Source organism: Plectropomus leopardus, chromosome 23, assembly GCF_008729295.1.
Source record: "Plectropomus leopardus isolate mb chromosome 23, YSFRI_Pleo_2.0, whole genome shotgun sequence".
NCBI classification, from domain to species: domain Eukaryota; kingdom Metazoa; phylum Chordata; class Actinopteri; order Perciformes; family Serranidae; genus Plectropomus; species Plectropomus leopardus.
Window position 1 is genome coordinate 8,794,487 of NC_056485.1, and position 13,738 is coordinate 8,808,224.

Here is a 13,738-nt window from a genome sequence, read left to right on the forward strand (position 1 = left end):
ATTTTGCAGTCTCTCGCTATGATTAATGGTGCGATTTTATATTTTTTAAATAGAAATCATGCCTTTCAAACCCACTTGCGGGTTTTGGGGTTTTGGGGATATTAAAACGACCACTAAAACTTTAACGTCCCTCCCCTAAGCCAAATCAAAAAACACAAAACCCTCCCCAGTGCCTAAAAAATATGCCTCCTCTGTTTTACATCACCCCTTCTCATAAGGAACAGCCCGTAAGTCATTTTTAAGGTAGCATATTAAGTCTTTCTTTTGTCCACAAGATGGCAGTGACATATCTGGGTTGTGACACTCCAAGCCTCCTAGGCCACAACATGAATCCCGAAATAACGTTATCAGTTTATACATTATTTCACTAGTGCACATAAATTGTACTTGCAATTCTAACAGCACACTCTTCAGCCATTCCAAAAGAAAGTAATCTATAAACTGGCATCAAAACATCAACCAATTCTGCTTGGACCAGTATATAAATGCACAACAATTTATTACATTTTGAAAGACAGCTGCCAGAATCAGTGAAAAAAAAAAACAGATGTAAAGCATCCTAAGAATGGCAAAGTGGAACACACACACTTCAGTATCATTTCATCTGTGTAATGATGAAAGCATTGTACAACCACATTAGGTTAGTAACAGAAGAGAAAATTATAGCAACACCAATAAGAAGAGTCTCTTATTGTACTTTAACCTGAATCTTGAGTAGAATACAAATCTATTTTTGGATCATAATAATGCACAGAATATGACACAGAAGATTTAACCTTGGCTAGGTTTTATTCAAAGAGAGGGAGATTCTGAATGCTAATTAGGTGAAGCAGAATAAATATAAAGATACTGTATTAAATTAACAATAATGAAGAGTGAAGTGTGAAAGGGGTCATGGCCACTTCACCACTCCTACACACTCTCAGGCAACAACAAATGAGCTGCAACATATATTAGTGATGATAATTTCTATTCTTTTCAAAGAAGCTGCAATTGAAACAAGTTTCCACAGAGCTGTTATCATGCTTTTTGGGGGAAAACAACGTCAGTTTTATGACTGTATTTTGACAATTAACTGGAAGGAATGAGCAAGAAAAATACGATAGGTCAGCCTAAAGCACTTCCCCTTTTAATTTCCGAGTTTCTGCGCAACCCATTTGAACTTATCAGCAAGACTGACACCAGAAATGTGCTTTTACATCAAGGGTCACACTGGCTGCTTATATTATGTTTCCCCAAGGGCTTCGTCTTGGCATGTACCCTTACTACAGTCTTCATACAATATTTTCTTTTGCACGATAGAAGCTTTTTTGGATTGCACAGAGCTTTCTTAATGAGTTCTATGTGTGTCAGAAAAGATACAGTAAATAAACTTGGCCTCTGTTAATAAGAGCACTGGATTTATGGAATGCTTCTTGCTTTTCCAATAGGAGTTTATTATAAAGAATTCAAATAAATCCTTTTATTTTTATTAATGCAAGGGGCCATTGTCATGAAGGTGATTTTCAACCAGGCAACAACCTACTTCCAGCAGTTCCCCATAAAAGGTCAAAAGTGAGACAACGCCCACTCGTCAGATGCCAGAGAAATCCATGTTTGAAGCCAGCAGTGCATTAGTTATGGAGGAGTTGTCAGCTCCAAACCTTCCAGAGGCAGAGAAGGTCACACACCAACAGCCAGATAAACACTGTAGTGGCACTTAAATAACTCTCCATTTACACTGCTGTGAATAGCATAGCAACATCTCAAAATACCCTTATTTTTTTAGGGAATACGCTGCTGTGTAAAATGTGCATCATGTGTCTGTTGGGCCTATTTTGTTTCATTTCACTTGCATAATGTTTTATTTAAGAACTTCACCCACTTTCTACTTAGTTACTCAAAATAACGAGTCTTAACCAAGTTGTTATGATGAGAGAAGATTTTAAGAAATTATTCATCCAGAGGTAAATAGCTGAATAACAATCGATCCAAGAGGGGCTCAACATCGTAGACTTATGTAAAAACCAAAACATAGGCAAAGCTTGAGCCACTAAAATAGAAAATAAAATAAGACATCAAGTTCTTGGGAAAGCACTGTCTGTACTTCACACTGTGAAGAACTCAGGACTGCAAGGAATCTATGACCACACGCAGCAACCAATTTTTAGTCATGTGCTTGCAATCATTTTAATGCTGTATTTAGATGATGGGTGGCTACACTTGTGTCAGATATCAAGTTTATCAACAGTTCATGAAGCAGCACTTGAAGTGCTGAAGAACTGAGGAGGCATGAAGTAACCACACCATGCCAAGTACAATTTAAATGTGCAGTTAAATTATTTCTACCAAAAAGACAGACTGATGACATTGTGAAGTACAGTGGGATCATGGAAGTTGTTGTTCATCATTGTTACACAACCACCACCACCGATGAAAACGGTTCATAGACAAGTTCATGTGAAAGTTTTAGCATCACATTTAGTTACATTCACACACAATCGCCATCTAATTCTAATGAAGTAGCCGCAAATAAAGTTAGTTAACATAACATTAACTTGTTTACTATTAAGAGTCAATCTCCAATACTGCAGCTAATGCTATGTGACAATTTAAGTTGTGGTGAGATAGCTGAGCTGTTATGTGTGGGCAATTGTAACAATTTTTGGTTTTGATGTCACTATTCAAAATCCTCCTCAACTCTTTGGATACATTTTTTATGTACGTAACTTGTACCGGTGTTCTACTTGTTGACATTCATCAAATGTTTTTACAAGCAATGTTGTAGTCACAGCAATGACTGGAACACTGGAAGTCAAACGTTGCATCAGCCCCCACACACAGGGGAGATTGTGAAAGCATACGGAGGTAACTGTAATATCACACTCAACACCTTCATAGAAATACCAAGGACTAAAATAAACTACTAAGAATATAAATGTAGTTAAAACAATTAAATATCCACTCAACAATTAATTCAGCTTGAATCAAAACTGTATAAATATTCATATAATTATATAATTGCCCTCGGTCTCCCCTACTACAGGCGCTGTACCTCAGCATGTGTTAACTCCTGTCAGACTCAGTGCAAATGTGTTTATGTGCAACTTGGCAATGCATAGTATATTTAAAACTCCACTCACCAACTTTGCATGATGCCAGCTCCCACTGCAGCAAGAGGCATGTGTTAGAAAGATCTGAATTTCAATACCCAGAAATCATGGGCTATAACGTCAATAAAGAGCAAACAGCAAGCTTGTGTTTACCAGCGCAACACTATTTTAGGAGTTCACTTTGCATTCTCTGCTGTTTGGGAGTCTTTATCTTTTGATGTAACTTAACATAAATAAAAGTTGAAAATGCAAAGCCAAAAAATGCACTGTTTACATAGATTAAGCCCCCAGGAGACAGATAAACATATCTGAATCACTCTGGATCCCAGTGTGACATGCGTGCACCCTTATGCCATGTTCATCAGATATCCACCTTCTCAGAAAGACGTGCCCCATGGGTCAGGAGGAAACATGGACCCAAGCCCAGCTCATCTCAGGAACAAACAGGCCTATCCGGTGACTTGGACACCTCCGGGGTGGAGTGGGACTCAAAGTTGGTAAACATCTGTAGGCTGTCAAGTCTGTAGTATCTGCTATGAATGCAGCGGGCATGAGTGGCCATTCTGATCACTGTGATTGACTCTGCAGCTGTAGCAGGGGGAGCATGCGTTTCACAACATGGTACTGTCACTGAAACCCACACTTTGCGGGGCTGGGATGAATCATGTTGACACTGAGAATTTCAAGTACCACCAATAGATTCATGAGCTTCAGTGAATGATCTGCCAAGCCAGTGCAGTGCAGCTCAGATTCTTTTGGTTGCAGCAGCCTCAAAGGGCCCTCAGTACTTTTCCAAGAGGCCGGAGGAGGCTGGATTAATTACGTTTTTCTGGCACTTGGTATGTGCATTTGCTGCCTTTCTTTGAACATACAGCATAAACCAAGGATGTCATACTGTAAGTGTCACAATGTAAAAGGGGCTTAAAGATCATTACATGGCTTAGTAAACTGATGAAATTCAGCAGAGGGTGTAGCATGGGTGTCAGTGAATCTAAATCAATCAATAAATCACAAGACTGGGCTACAGCAGGCTACTGTTTTTAGAGGAATAGTTTGATATATATTGTTATCTATAAAGAGACTTCAAATATGGTATTGAACTTTGTTTTCTATACAACATACTTTTTTGGATTATTCATTATAGCATATTAGTATGACTCTTCATAGACAGACCTCACACTAACATGGGCCCCACAATGCCAAATTGTGTTGCTGACCCACATTAGCACAGCAAGGGAAAGGGGTCAGGCGAGGTTGCGTATGTGACAGAGTAAATGATCACTGGTGCTTTGTCCCCTCACAATGACTATGTTGCATCTTGCACAAGATCATGTGCTTTTTGTCGTTAACCTACTGTAACAACGTGACCCCAGTTCACCGCTTTGTGCAAGAATGACGCGACAGTATAACCAGTAAAACCACTATGTAATCAACATGCCGTACACCAATCTATCTATAGCCTACTTAGTTAAGATGAGAAGCTAAGTTGGAGAAAAAGGTCACAAGCACAGATGTCATAACTACAAATGTCCCACTCAAGTGCCACAACCTTTATTTCATCTGAATCTCATTTGTGTAGCTGACAGATGCCCACAAAATCACTATGGAGACGCCTCAATTAAAGACAGCGAGAGAAATGTCACACAAACTCTGCAGATTCGCACCACAAGCAGCTGATGCTCTTTCATAAACAGCTACAGCAGTGCACAAGTTGCTACTTATGTTTGATCTTACCTGAAAACGTTTCTCAACAGCCCTGTTGGAGGAGATGGGATAAATAAAAAATGTATGGTGCCATATTGCAAAAAATCGGATTTCCATTTCTTTTATTTTCTAATTTGAAGCAGGTAAACTAAAAAGGCTACAAAAGAAACTGAAGGAATCAAAACACTCCAGAGAAATACACACAGTTTCAATTCAGAAACTGTGCCTTTTAACAAGCTGTCAGGACTCTGGTGAATTTGTGATGTCACAAATATACTATATAGACTGTTTTGAACTTGAAATATAACTATTCAAAATAGATCCCTTTGTATTTGAGTGTGCGCTTACATAGACATTTATGAGGCTTATCCCTGTTATGATCATAGTCAGGATATAGGGTTAATATTAGTGCAGAGAAATTGCATTATTCATTCCCATCTACATTCCAGTTTTTAAGAGTACTCTGGGATATAAACCTTAAAATGAGCATAATATGGACCTTTAACACTGATAAGTGTCAGGATTCACAAAAAAGGGCAAAGATCAGTAACTGAATCTCCCAAGTTTCTATAAATTAGACAAACATTGTGATGCCTATAAAAGTTGTTCTACAGGGACTGCTGGTGGCCTCCATGATGTAAAACTGAAAAATCTTTTGTCATACTATTGAGGACCACACATAATAAACATCACATTCTTGTAAAGGTCTTGTGTGCCCGTTTAGAAAGCCTGCTTTGTGCCATTGATGCTTGCCCACTCCAGTCTGGCAGGCTCGGTCATGGTTGCAGAATATGCAAAGTAATGCTCAGTGACGAACAAAACAGACAAAATTATTTGAACAAACTGCAATGAATCAAGTCTAGCAAGGGTAATAAGGTTTCAATTTTTTATTGTCTAGCAGACAAGACCTTGTTTCCTTCAACAGGAAGTTCTAATGGCATTTAAAAATAAAATTTAAAAAAAATTGTAGGGAATTCACCAAAATCACATGTGCTGGACCACCGGTAATTTCTTTGCACGTCTAGAAGTTAACAAATTACATAAAAACAAAAACGCTTTTACATTTGGGCGAACCATCTTTTTAATAATCTATAAAGGCTCTGCATTGAAAAAGGTGTCTGGGAGAGGGTATAAAAATAAAAAATGCAATAAAACATTTACACTAAACACACACATAGCTGTGATCTGAGTGAAAAAAAAACTACAACATTTAAGGCATCTACAATCCCCTAGTGTGAGAAGCCCACACCATGACAGCAGCATCTTCACAAGACATTCAGTCTTAAAAAAAAAAAAAACAAAAAACATCCGCAGCCCTAAAACACAGCATTGCACAACAAGCTACATATGGCCCCCAAAGACTAACTCCTATTCAAGCTGAGGTGTGTTTACTGCTGCTGAACACATTCAATGTATCTGGAAACACACAGATGCATCAACAAAGTGGCTAGTGTCTTTAACAAAAGTGTACCCACAGTATGTCCCTCTGAAACATGTTGATGTGAACATGGTTTTACATTCATCGGCAAAAATGTACAATCGAAAAATGTGTTTGAGCAACAAATGCTCGGATTAGAAACCCATCCAGAATCTTACAATTTTGCTGATAAAAAATGCACTTAGAAACACTGAAGCCAAACCCAGAACTATCAGGATCATTTATACATAAGCTTTTAACTTTACATCCCAAGTTCTAAACTGAACCAACTGGCTGCTAATAGTTGAACTGATTAACAGTATTGTACAAAAACATTGTAGAAAATATGACACCACGTGAGTGTCGTTTACATACATTTGGGCAGAAGTGCTAAACCCAAAGGAAACCCGATATCCCGCTCTAACCCCTCCCATTATTCAGCACTCCTCTACCACAGTACCAGCCGAGGAGGAGTACAGTTTTTTCTTCACGAGCCGGAAACCTGGACTCAGTTTAAGTACGTGCCTAAAAGTTGGGGCAAAGCAGGTTCCCATAAAAAGAAAGTCCCGTAGACTGGGCCAGGCAGCGCCGTCCTGCTTGAACACAAGCGTCAGCTCAAATGTGGGCACCACGGTAGCATCGTACACGATGCGCTCCAGCCGCTTGCAGCCCTTTTCCAGCTCCAGGTGGACGTAGAGGACGCAGCCTCGAAGGCCGCAGGGCTCGCAAGACGCCAGCCGCAGGACTTCACGAGCTATTCTCCGCGTGAGCTTCTCTGGTACCAGCACAGAGGAGCAGTGCAGCGTTGTCTTCTTTGCTCGTGACAGGCAGTTTTCAAACATCTTGGCCAGCTGTTGACATGTTCTGTCTTCAGTGACATCTGCATTCCTCTGGGGTTCAGCCAAGCAGTGATCCCAGAAATCCAGTTCTGGGAAAACAAGTTGAACCTTTAGGGACCAGTACCCAATGTCTTACATAAAGGGATAGTTCAAATTTTTCTAAGTTGGATTGTATGGGGTACTTAGATAGTATATTACATACAGTGGATGATGGTTTGCGCGCCCCAAGTTTAAAGAATCCGACTGGAGTCTGACACAGAATCTAAGCAATGTACTCCTTTGGAGTGCCTTTTAACTGCATAAAAAAATTCACCTTGAAAAAATCTATACGTTAAAGTGTATGCTATAATGACAGTGTTTTCACAGCTTTACATTATCATCAGACAGTGATATCCAATGGGTGGATGTAGCTGTTGTATCAGTCTTTACAGAGCCAGACCACACTGAGAAAAATAGTGATTTAACATTGCCAAACACTGAACTACAGGTCTATAGATGCCTCGAACAGTAAGTTAATAGTTAGTGTTATAGTACAACTTTGACGTTTAAAATGGTTAGTTCAGATTCACTTACATCACAAAATGACAAAAAAAATAACAACCAAAGCAGTAGTAGACCAGTAGCTCCCGTCTTCAGTGAGCTGAAATTATTCTTTTTCCCCAACAAAGTCTAGTGTATACTTAATCTGATAGTGGTTATTTTATTTTATTTTTCATATTGGGGACTCTTTTAAGGAGGCTAAAATGTTTTGTTGCTGACCCCAATCAACAGCAGTACACTGCCTAGCTTCCATTTTAGACTCCAGCCTGCTTCTCCAAACTGGGGGTGTGCCAATCGCCATATACACCATGTAATACATTCACTATGGATAAGAACCCCATACAATCTAAGCTTAAAAAAATAAATAAATAAAAATAGAACTATCCCTTTGAAACCTGGGCAAACTGGCTTAATTTCTTTCAAAAATGTGGGAAGGCAATAAGCTTTTTTTTTTTTTTTTTTTTAAAAAAAGCAAAATCCTGAACACTTCTTGCCAAGCTGTTGATTGCTTTTTGCCAATTTATTTGGAGATTTAAGGTTTGAATACATGTGAAAGGGTCTGAATTCAGCACATGAAAAGTGATGCCAATCCAGGTTTCAAAGGGTTAACATACAAACTGCAGGATAACAGATGGCTATATGAAGATGCCAACATGCACAAATAAAATTGAGATTTTTTTCCTTAAGTTTTGACCAGTCCTAAATCATACATAAAAAAGGGATTTGGGGGATTGGGCTGCTTTTACATCCCCTCTGGTTTGTGTGGATATGAGTCAACATCACAGACAGACAGCTAAACAGTCCAAAACCTAAGGATAATAATCAATATGGATTTTGCAATACAATCATTTAGCTTTTGACAGAAAAAATGCTGTTAAATTTGCTAATATGCAGGCTGCTGTTGTGAAGAGAAGCTGAAGGGATGACTTCATCCTCTGTTGACTTCCCTCTCCCCGCACCCCTCCCCTCCACTGCTGCAGCCATGCACCACACAGGCAGGGATAAACAAGCACACAACTGGAAGTATCCAGCAACCAGCAGGTTATCTGTACAGACAAAAAAAAAAAAACACACAGGAAAAAAGTGGGTGTGCTTACCTTTCTCAATGCAAGCCTGGTCATATCTTCGGTCAACCAATTCTGATATACATTCGCTGCTTTTGCACTTCAGTGTGCTTGTAGCGACCATGGTGACAGTCTGGAGAGGGCTGTTTTCCTGTGGTTTTAGCAAAAGCTGCCTGGAAAAAAACGACGTGGCAGCGTCAGTGCAGTCAGAGAGGGTTGCTTTACGTTAATTAAGGGGCAGGTGGCTCATTAAAGGGGCGACATTATATTGTTAGCGCTTCAAACGCTCAAAAAATACTGTTAGACATTAAGACAACTTCCTCGTCCCCCGCTAAACAGAAGTTAACAACTTTAGCTTCATTTCTAGCTAACAGCAATTTGTTCGCAATATTAAAATACTTACCTTAAATATTATTTAGTGCAAAATAATTAAGTTCAGAAGGTTTCCAATAAATAAATTCACACGCGCACGCCGTTCGTCGTCCACACTAACACATACACACAGACACACACACACTGCAGCTGACAAAACTTCTGAGGAATATTTATACCTCATTCAACTCAGCTGACCCGAGGGTTTGACCAATCAGAGCACGCCTCCCGACGTATAAAGACAGCTCTTCCCTGATTGGCTGCGAAATAACGTTCAAATTAAATAATTGACCTATAATCAGGGAGGATTTTTGTGTTGCTACGTGGACGAGGCAACATTCTGGATAAAGTCTGTGAAGTGAAGTTTGGTGTTTGCTTTGAAAAGTGGATTTTGTGGGGTTAATCCAACTCAACCCTGTTTTTTATTTTCACGCAGGGATTCATCCACCTGTTTGGCAGGATTTGCAGTGGCCCTCTGAAACTATGAAGGTGAAAAAACTAAACAAAGAATGACAAACATATCATATTTCATATTGAAATACAGAATAACAACCAGTCTATTATATGATTGTATCACATTAGCCGTATCTTACAAAATCTGAAAGAAAAAGCAAGTAGAACAGATCATGAGACAATGGGCACCTGGGCACAGATATGCAAAAACCCCCACCACCTCACCTACATAGAAGCAAGAAACACAGACGTTGTGGTGGTTTTGCATGTCTTTGTGGTCATTCTGTGACTCTTTTTGTTTCTATGCATATTTTTGTGGTATTGTTTCTCTTTGCAGTTTCTTTGCATCCTCTTTTGGTCATTTTGTGTCTCCTTGTGGTCATTTTGAATCTCTTATTGGTCAGTACATATTAGTTTGAGTGACATTTTTGCAGGCTAAGGCCAGGGGATCCACGACAAGAGCTCATATTCTTTGAACACAAAATTAATAAAATAGTACCTTTGTAAATGTAAAATAATTAATTTTTTACAGCATTGAACAACTAGCCTTGGCAACATGAGGCTTTGTTACTGTGCCATGTTATAATAAAGAAATAACAATTTTCTTTTAAACTTTTGTTAAAAAGGTGATTTTATTTTACCGTATTAAACACCCATAAGGTTTTTATTATTGCGAGAACCTTTAAAAACATATTTCAGCCTTTCTGATTAAAGCAAACCAGCTAAGTCATACTTCATTCCTACACATATGATTAGACAACCAACCCGATACATAAAATGTTGTAGTTATTCCAGTTTTAATAAAGAATTGTTGAAAAGAAAAAGAAAAGAATTAACACATTTAAACTGAGTGCTGGTCTTGAAATAAGAGGCAGGAACATGAACATGGAGTTTGACCTCCTTTGGAACCACCACACACCAATCCAAGAGAGCCCTTGGATCTGCAGCAAAATGAAGCATTGTTAGTGGTTGCCATGTGGAAAACTACCTGAAAAACAGAAGCCAAGAGAATGAAATCTATTCTGAGCGCTTTCACTTAAGACAGGCATGTAATTATGTCCAAAAATAAGCAGAACATTTTCCTAGATGGATGTCTTAAACAAATCCAAACAGACATCTGTGGTCTATTTCACATACAAGGAAGCCCCTGCCTGACCAGGTTTACGGAGCCAAAATGTCTCAGCTTACTGTATACTGTATATCCATGTATGTGTATGTATTTGGCAGGTAAACACCGAGCACAGTTGTTCAGCTCATCAGCAGTTTATCCCTCACCATACACTGTCCCAACAGAAATTTTTCTCCCAGTAACTGGATCTGCCCGTCTTACCCCCAGCAGCTCTGCTGGCTAAAGGGTAATGGAATCTAGTGGCCGAGAGAGCAAGAGAGTGCTTTCCTGCAGTCACATGGGGAGAACTAGATATGTCTCAGAAAAAAAGTCACATGCTTTAGCTAGTGTTATTGCCTTTGTGAATGCAAGCATATGCCATGTTGAAAAAAGTCAATTCCTGCAAACACTTATCACCTTTGCATTGATTTCTTTAAAGGAGTCAATTTTTTGGTCACAAGGGCCTTTTTCAAGGGAATGGACTTTTTTCTTTGGAATTGATTTTCGGGGGCAATTGATCAAATGCACCATGAAGAAGATAAAGCAAGTGGTGTCCATGTTGCCTTCTGCATAAAGTGTAGGATAAGCAAGGCTTTTCTTTCAGTTATGTGCAAAAGGCTTTGATATTAGCAGGGGATCAACAAAAAACTGGCTGAGCACTCTGAGCAGGCTTTAATGTGAACCTATTTATTTATTTTAATAGTTTATTTGTGGAAAAAAGGTTTGGATATGGAAAATGTTTTTTCACTGGAATATTTATGAGAAATCAAAGGTTTAGGTGCAAGACTTTTAGACACAGTCATACGCTGCGGTTTACATACAATATATGACATTATTCTCTGAAGCATTGTTTGAAATGATGAAAAATGAGTAATAATACTGGCTATTTGGTCATTCATCAGCTGCAGTGTATGAGAGAAAGAGCACATTTCTGAACCAGTTGTTATGATCGCAGTTCAAAAATGCATAGCAAGATCTCACATTATCACGGTGGCTTTAATGAGGCTTTTTGACCTAACTTTATGTTGAACAAGGTCACTGCTGAGAAAGCTATTCTTCAGACCCAGACATTTCACACTGTATCATAAAAACTTAACAAGCATGAATAGACTCACTATGCATGTCAAACAAGTAAAGTTGAAACATTTATCAGATTAAATTATTTTTTCCTAAAGACCCCAAATCATTAGATAGAGCTTTATCGAAACATTAAAGCCTTTTATCATAATTTGCTGTGTAAAGGGGGAAAAAACTTTTATAGTAGACACAATATCTGAAACATGTCCCTGTCCAACTCTTATCTGTAGATTTTGTCATAGCTTGCAACTATGTATGTGGGTTAACTGCGCAAAAATATTGTAGTGTACTGATTACAGGAATGTCTACAACAGATGCATATAATCATACATAAAGCAGTAAATTTAGAGCAATGAAATGAAATGAAACACGTCTAGATGTGAAAGCAACATTGCCCCCACTGTTAAGAAGTGAGTGAGTGTGCAAACAACCTCTAAATCATAGGTAACCTGAGCTCTGAATATTGTATGGAGCTCCTTTAAGTGATAAGTCTGCAGAATGAGGAAGTTACAATTCAGATAGTACAGAGTTCAGTACAGTTTGATGTCCCATGGGTCATTTTTCTGACTGTCCTGGGTTAAAAGAGAAAGCCCTTATGATCTCTGCACTCATGCATTAAATGATACCATGCAGCTAAAAGCTCAGGAGACCTTTTGTTTTTACAGCAGCTGTCAGATCTCTGGAAGATGAATCCATTTGTTGTTGTCAGTGCTTTCGATGTTTCCCATGCCTCTGTGTTACATTCTGCTCTGTTTGAACTTTGCTTTTTATGCCTGGCCCCATCTGTCTCTGGCTTTCTGTGCTCCTATCACACTGGCAAAGACTGTGATTGCAGAGAGCAGGCCCATAATGTGAAGCACCTCTGCTTTTGACCTTCACTCCCTGCTGGTAACCAAAATCTCCCTGTGAATTTCTTCCATGTGCCAACTCCTGTTTCCCTTATTGGAGCAAAAGATAAAACGTGTTGTGTTTCAGGTTACTAATCCATCCACGAACTTTGTGTTATCCCTCTCCAAGACACCTGCTATGCCAGTGAAACGTGCCTCTCGCTGCACCCTCCTCCCTCGCCTATGAAATTTAACAACAGGGCCCTTTTTGCTGAGTTGCATTTCTCACCCACAGGAGATAGCTGGTTGCATGTGCAGGAGTTTTCTTCATGCATGTCAGAGCCTTGCACACACACAGCGGACATGTTTTAGGGAAAGATCCCTCAGGTTTTCATAATTTAATCTAAACTGCAAAAAGTAGCATCTGTTACTTGACTGGACATAAATGTAATGCAACCCCGCAAAAAACCTGCTTGTTAACAGCTGGCTTTTTATGCAGCTTTGTTATAATGGTATCTTACAATTGGAATAATTTGACTTTGACATTCCTACGTGGGTAACTAAGAAAGCTTTCAGTGGTGGAAGAAGTACTCAGCTCTTTTAAGTAAAACCAGTTAAAACCAGTTCTGCTGTGTAGAAATACTCTGTTACACATAAAAGTCCTGCATTTAAAATTTCAAGTAAATTAGCAATAAAATAAAGTTAAAGTTCACAAATTAAAAGTGCTAATAATGCAGAATGGCCCGTGTTATTCAAATTAGTTATTAGTTGTATCAAATTTATTATATTAGGCTACCGTATTATAATTATTGATACATCAATGTGTAAGCTGATTAATGTGGGTCTTATTGTGATTACTTTATACGCTTGATGCTAGGTAGCTAAATGTGTAATACTACATCATAATCTATTAGTTTATTTATATTTTGCATAAATGTAACTAAAGCTTTAAAATCAATGTAGTAAAAAGTACAATATGTGCCTCCAAAATGGTAAAAGGCCTACTTCAAAATGGTATTTAAGAACAATACTTGAGCAAATGTACTTAGTTACTTTTAACTGCTGGTAGTTTTGGCAAACGGGAGCAGAAAGAGACAAAATAATACAACAAAGGCCACCTAAAGCCAAAAGACTTCTCTCTTCAATTATAATGCATTTAAAAATGGTCTCTGATTTAAAAAAATAATTTAAAAAAGTAAATGAGGAATATGCAGTAGGAAAGGGCAGATTATGATACAAATGGTC

General features: G+C 38.6%; 1 protein-coding gene across 1 annotated transcript; it reads right to left on the reverse strand.

Moving 5' to 3' along the window:
• Nucleotides 1–5,668: 5,668 nt before the first annotated feature.
• Nucleotides 5,669–9,186, reverse strand: LOC121962204 (DNA damage-inducible transcript 4-like protein). Its single transcript, XM_042512423.1, has 3 exons — nucleotides 9,060–9,186; nucleotides 8,690–8,829; nucleotides 5,669–7,141 (listed from the first exon to the last, which is right to left on the reverse strand). Exons 2-3 carry the CDS (start codon nucleotides 8,778–8,780, stop codon nucleotides 6,651–6,653), a joined length of 582 nt encoding a protein of 193 aa, XP_042368357.1. The 5' UTR covers nucleotides 8,781–8,829; nucleotides 9,060–9,186; the 3' UTR covers nucleotides 5,669–6,650.
• Nucleotides 9,187–13,738: the final 4,552 nt, after the last annotated feature.

Coding starts and splice junctions, on each gene's coding strand:
- LOC121962204 (XM_042512423.1), bottom strand. CDS start 8,780: ATGGTCGCTACAAGCACACTGAAGTGCAAAAGCAGCGAATGTATATCA. Junction 7,142..8,689: donor CCAGGCTTGCATTGAGAAAG/GTAAGCACACCC, acceptor TTGTTTTCCCAG/AACTGGATTTCTGGGATCAC.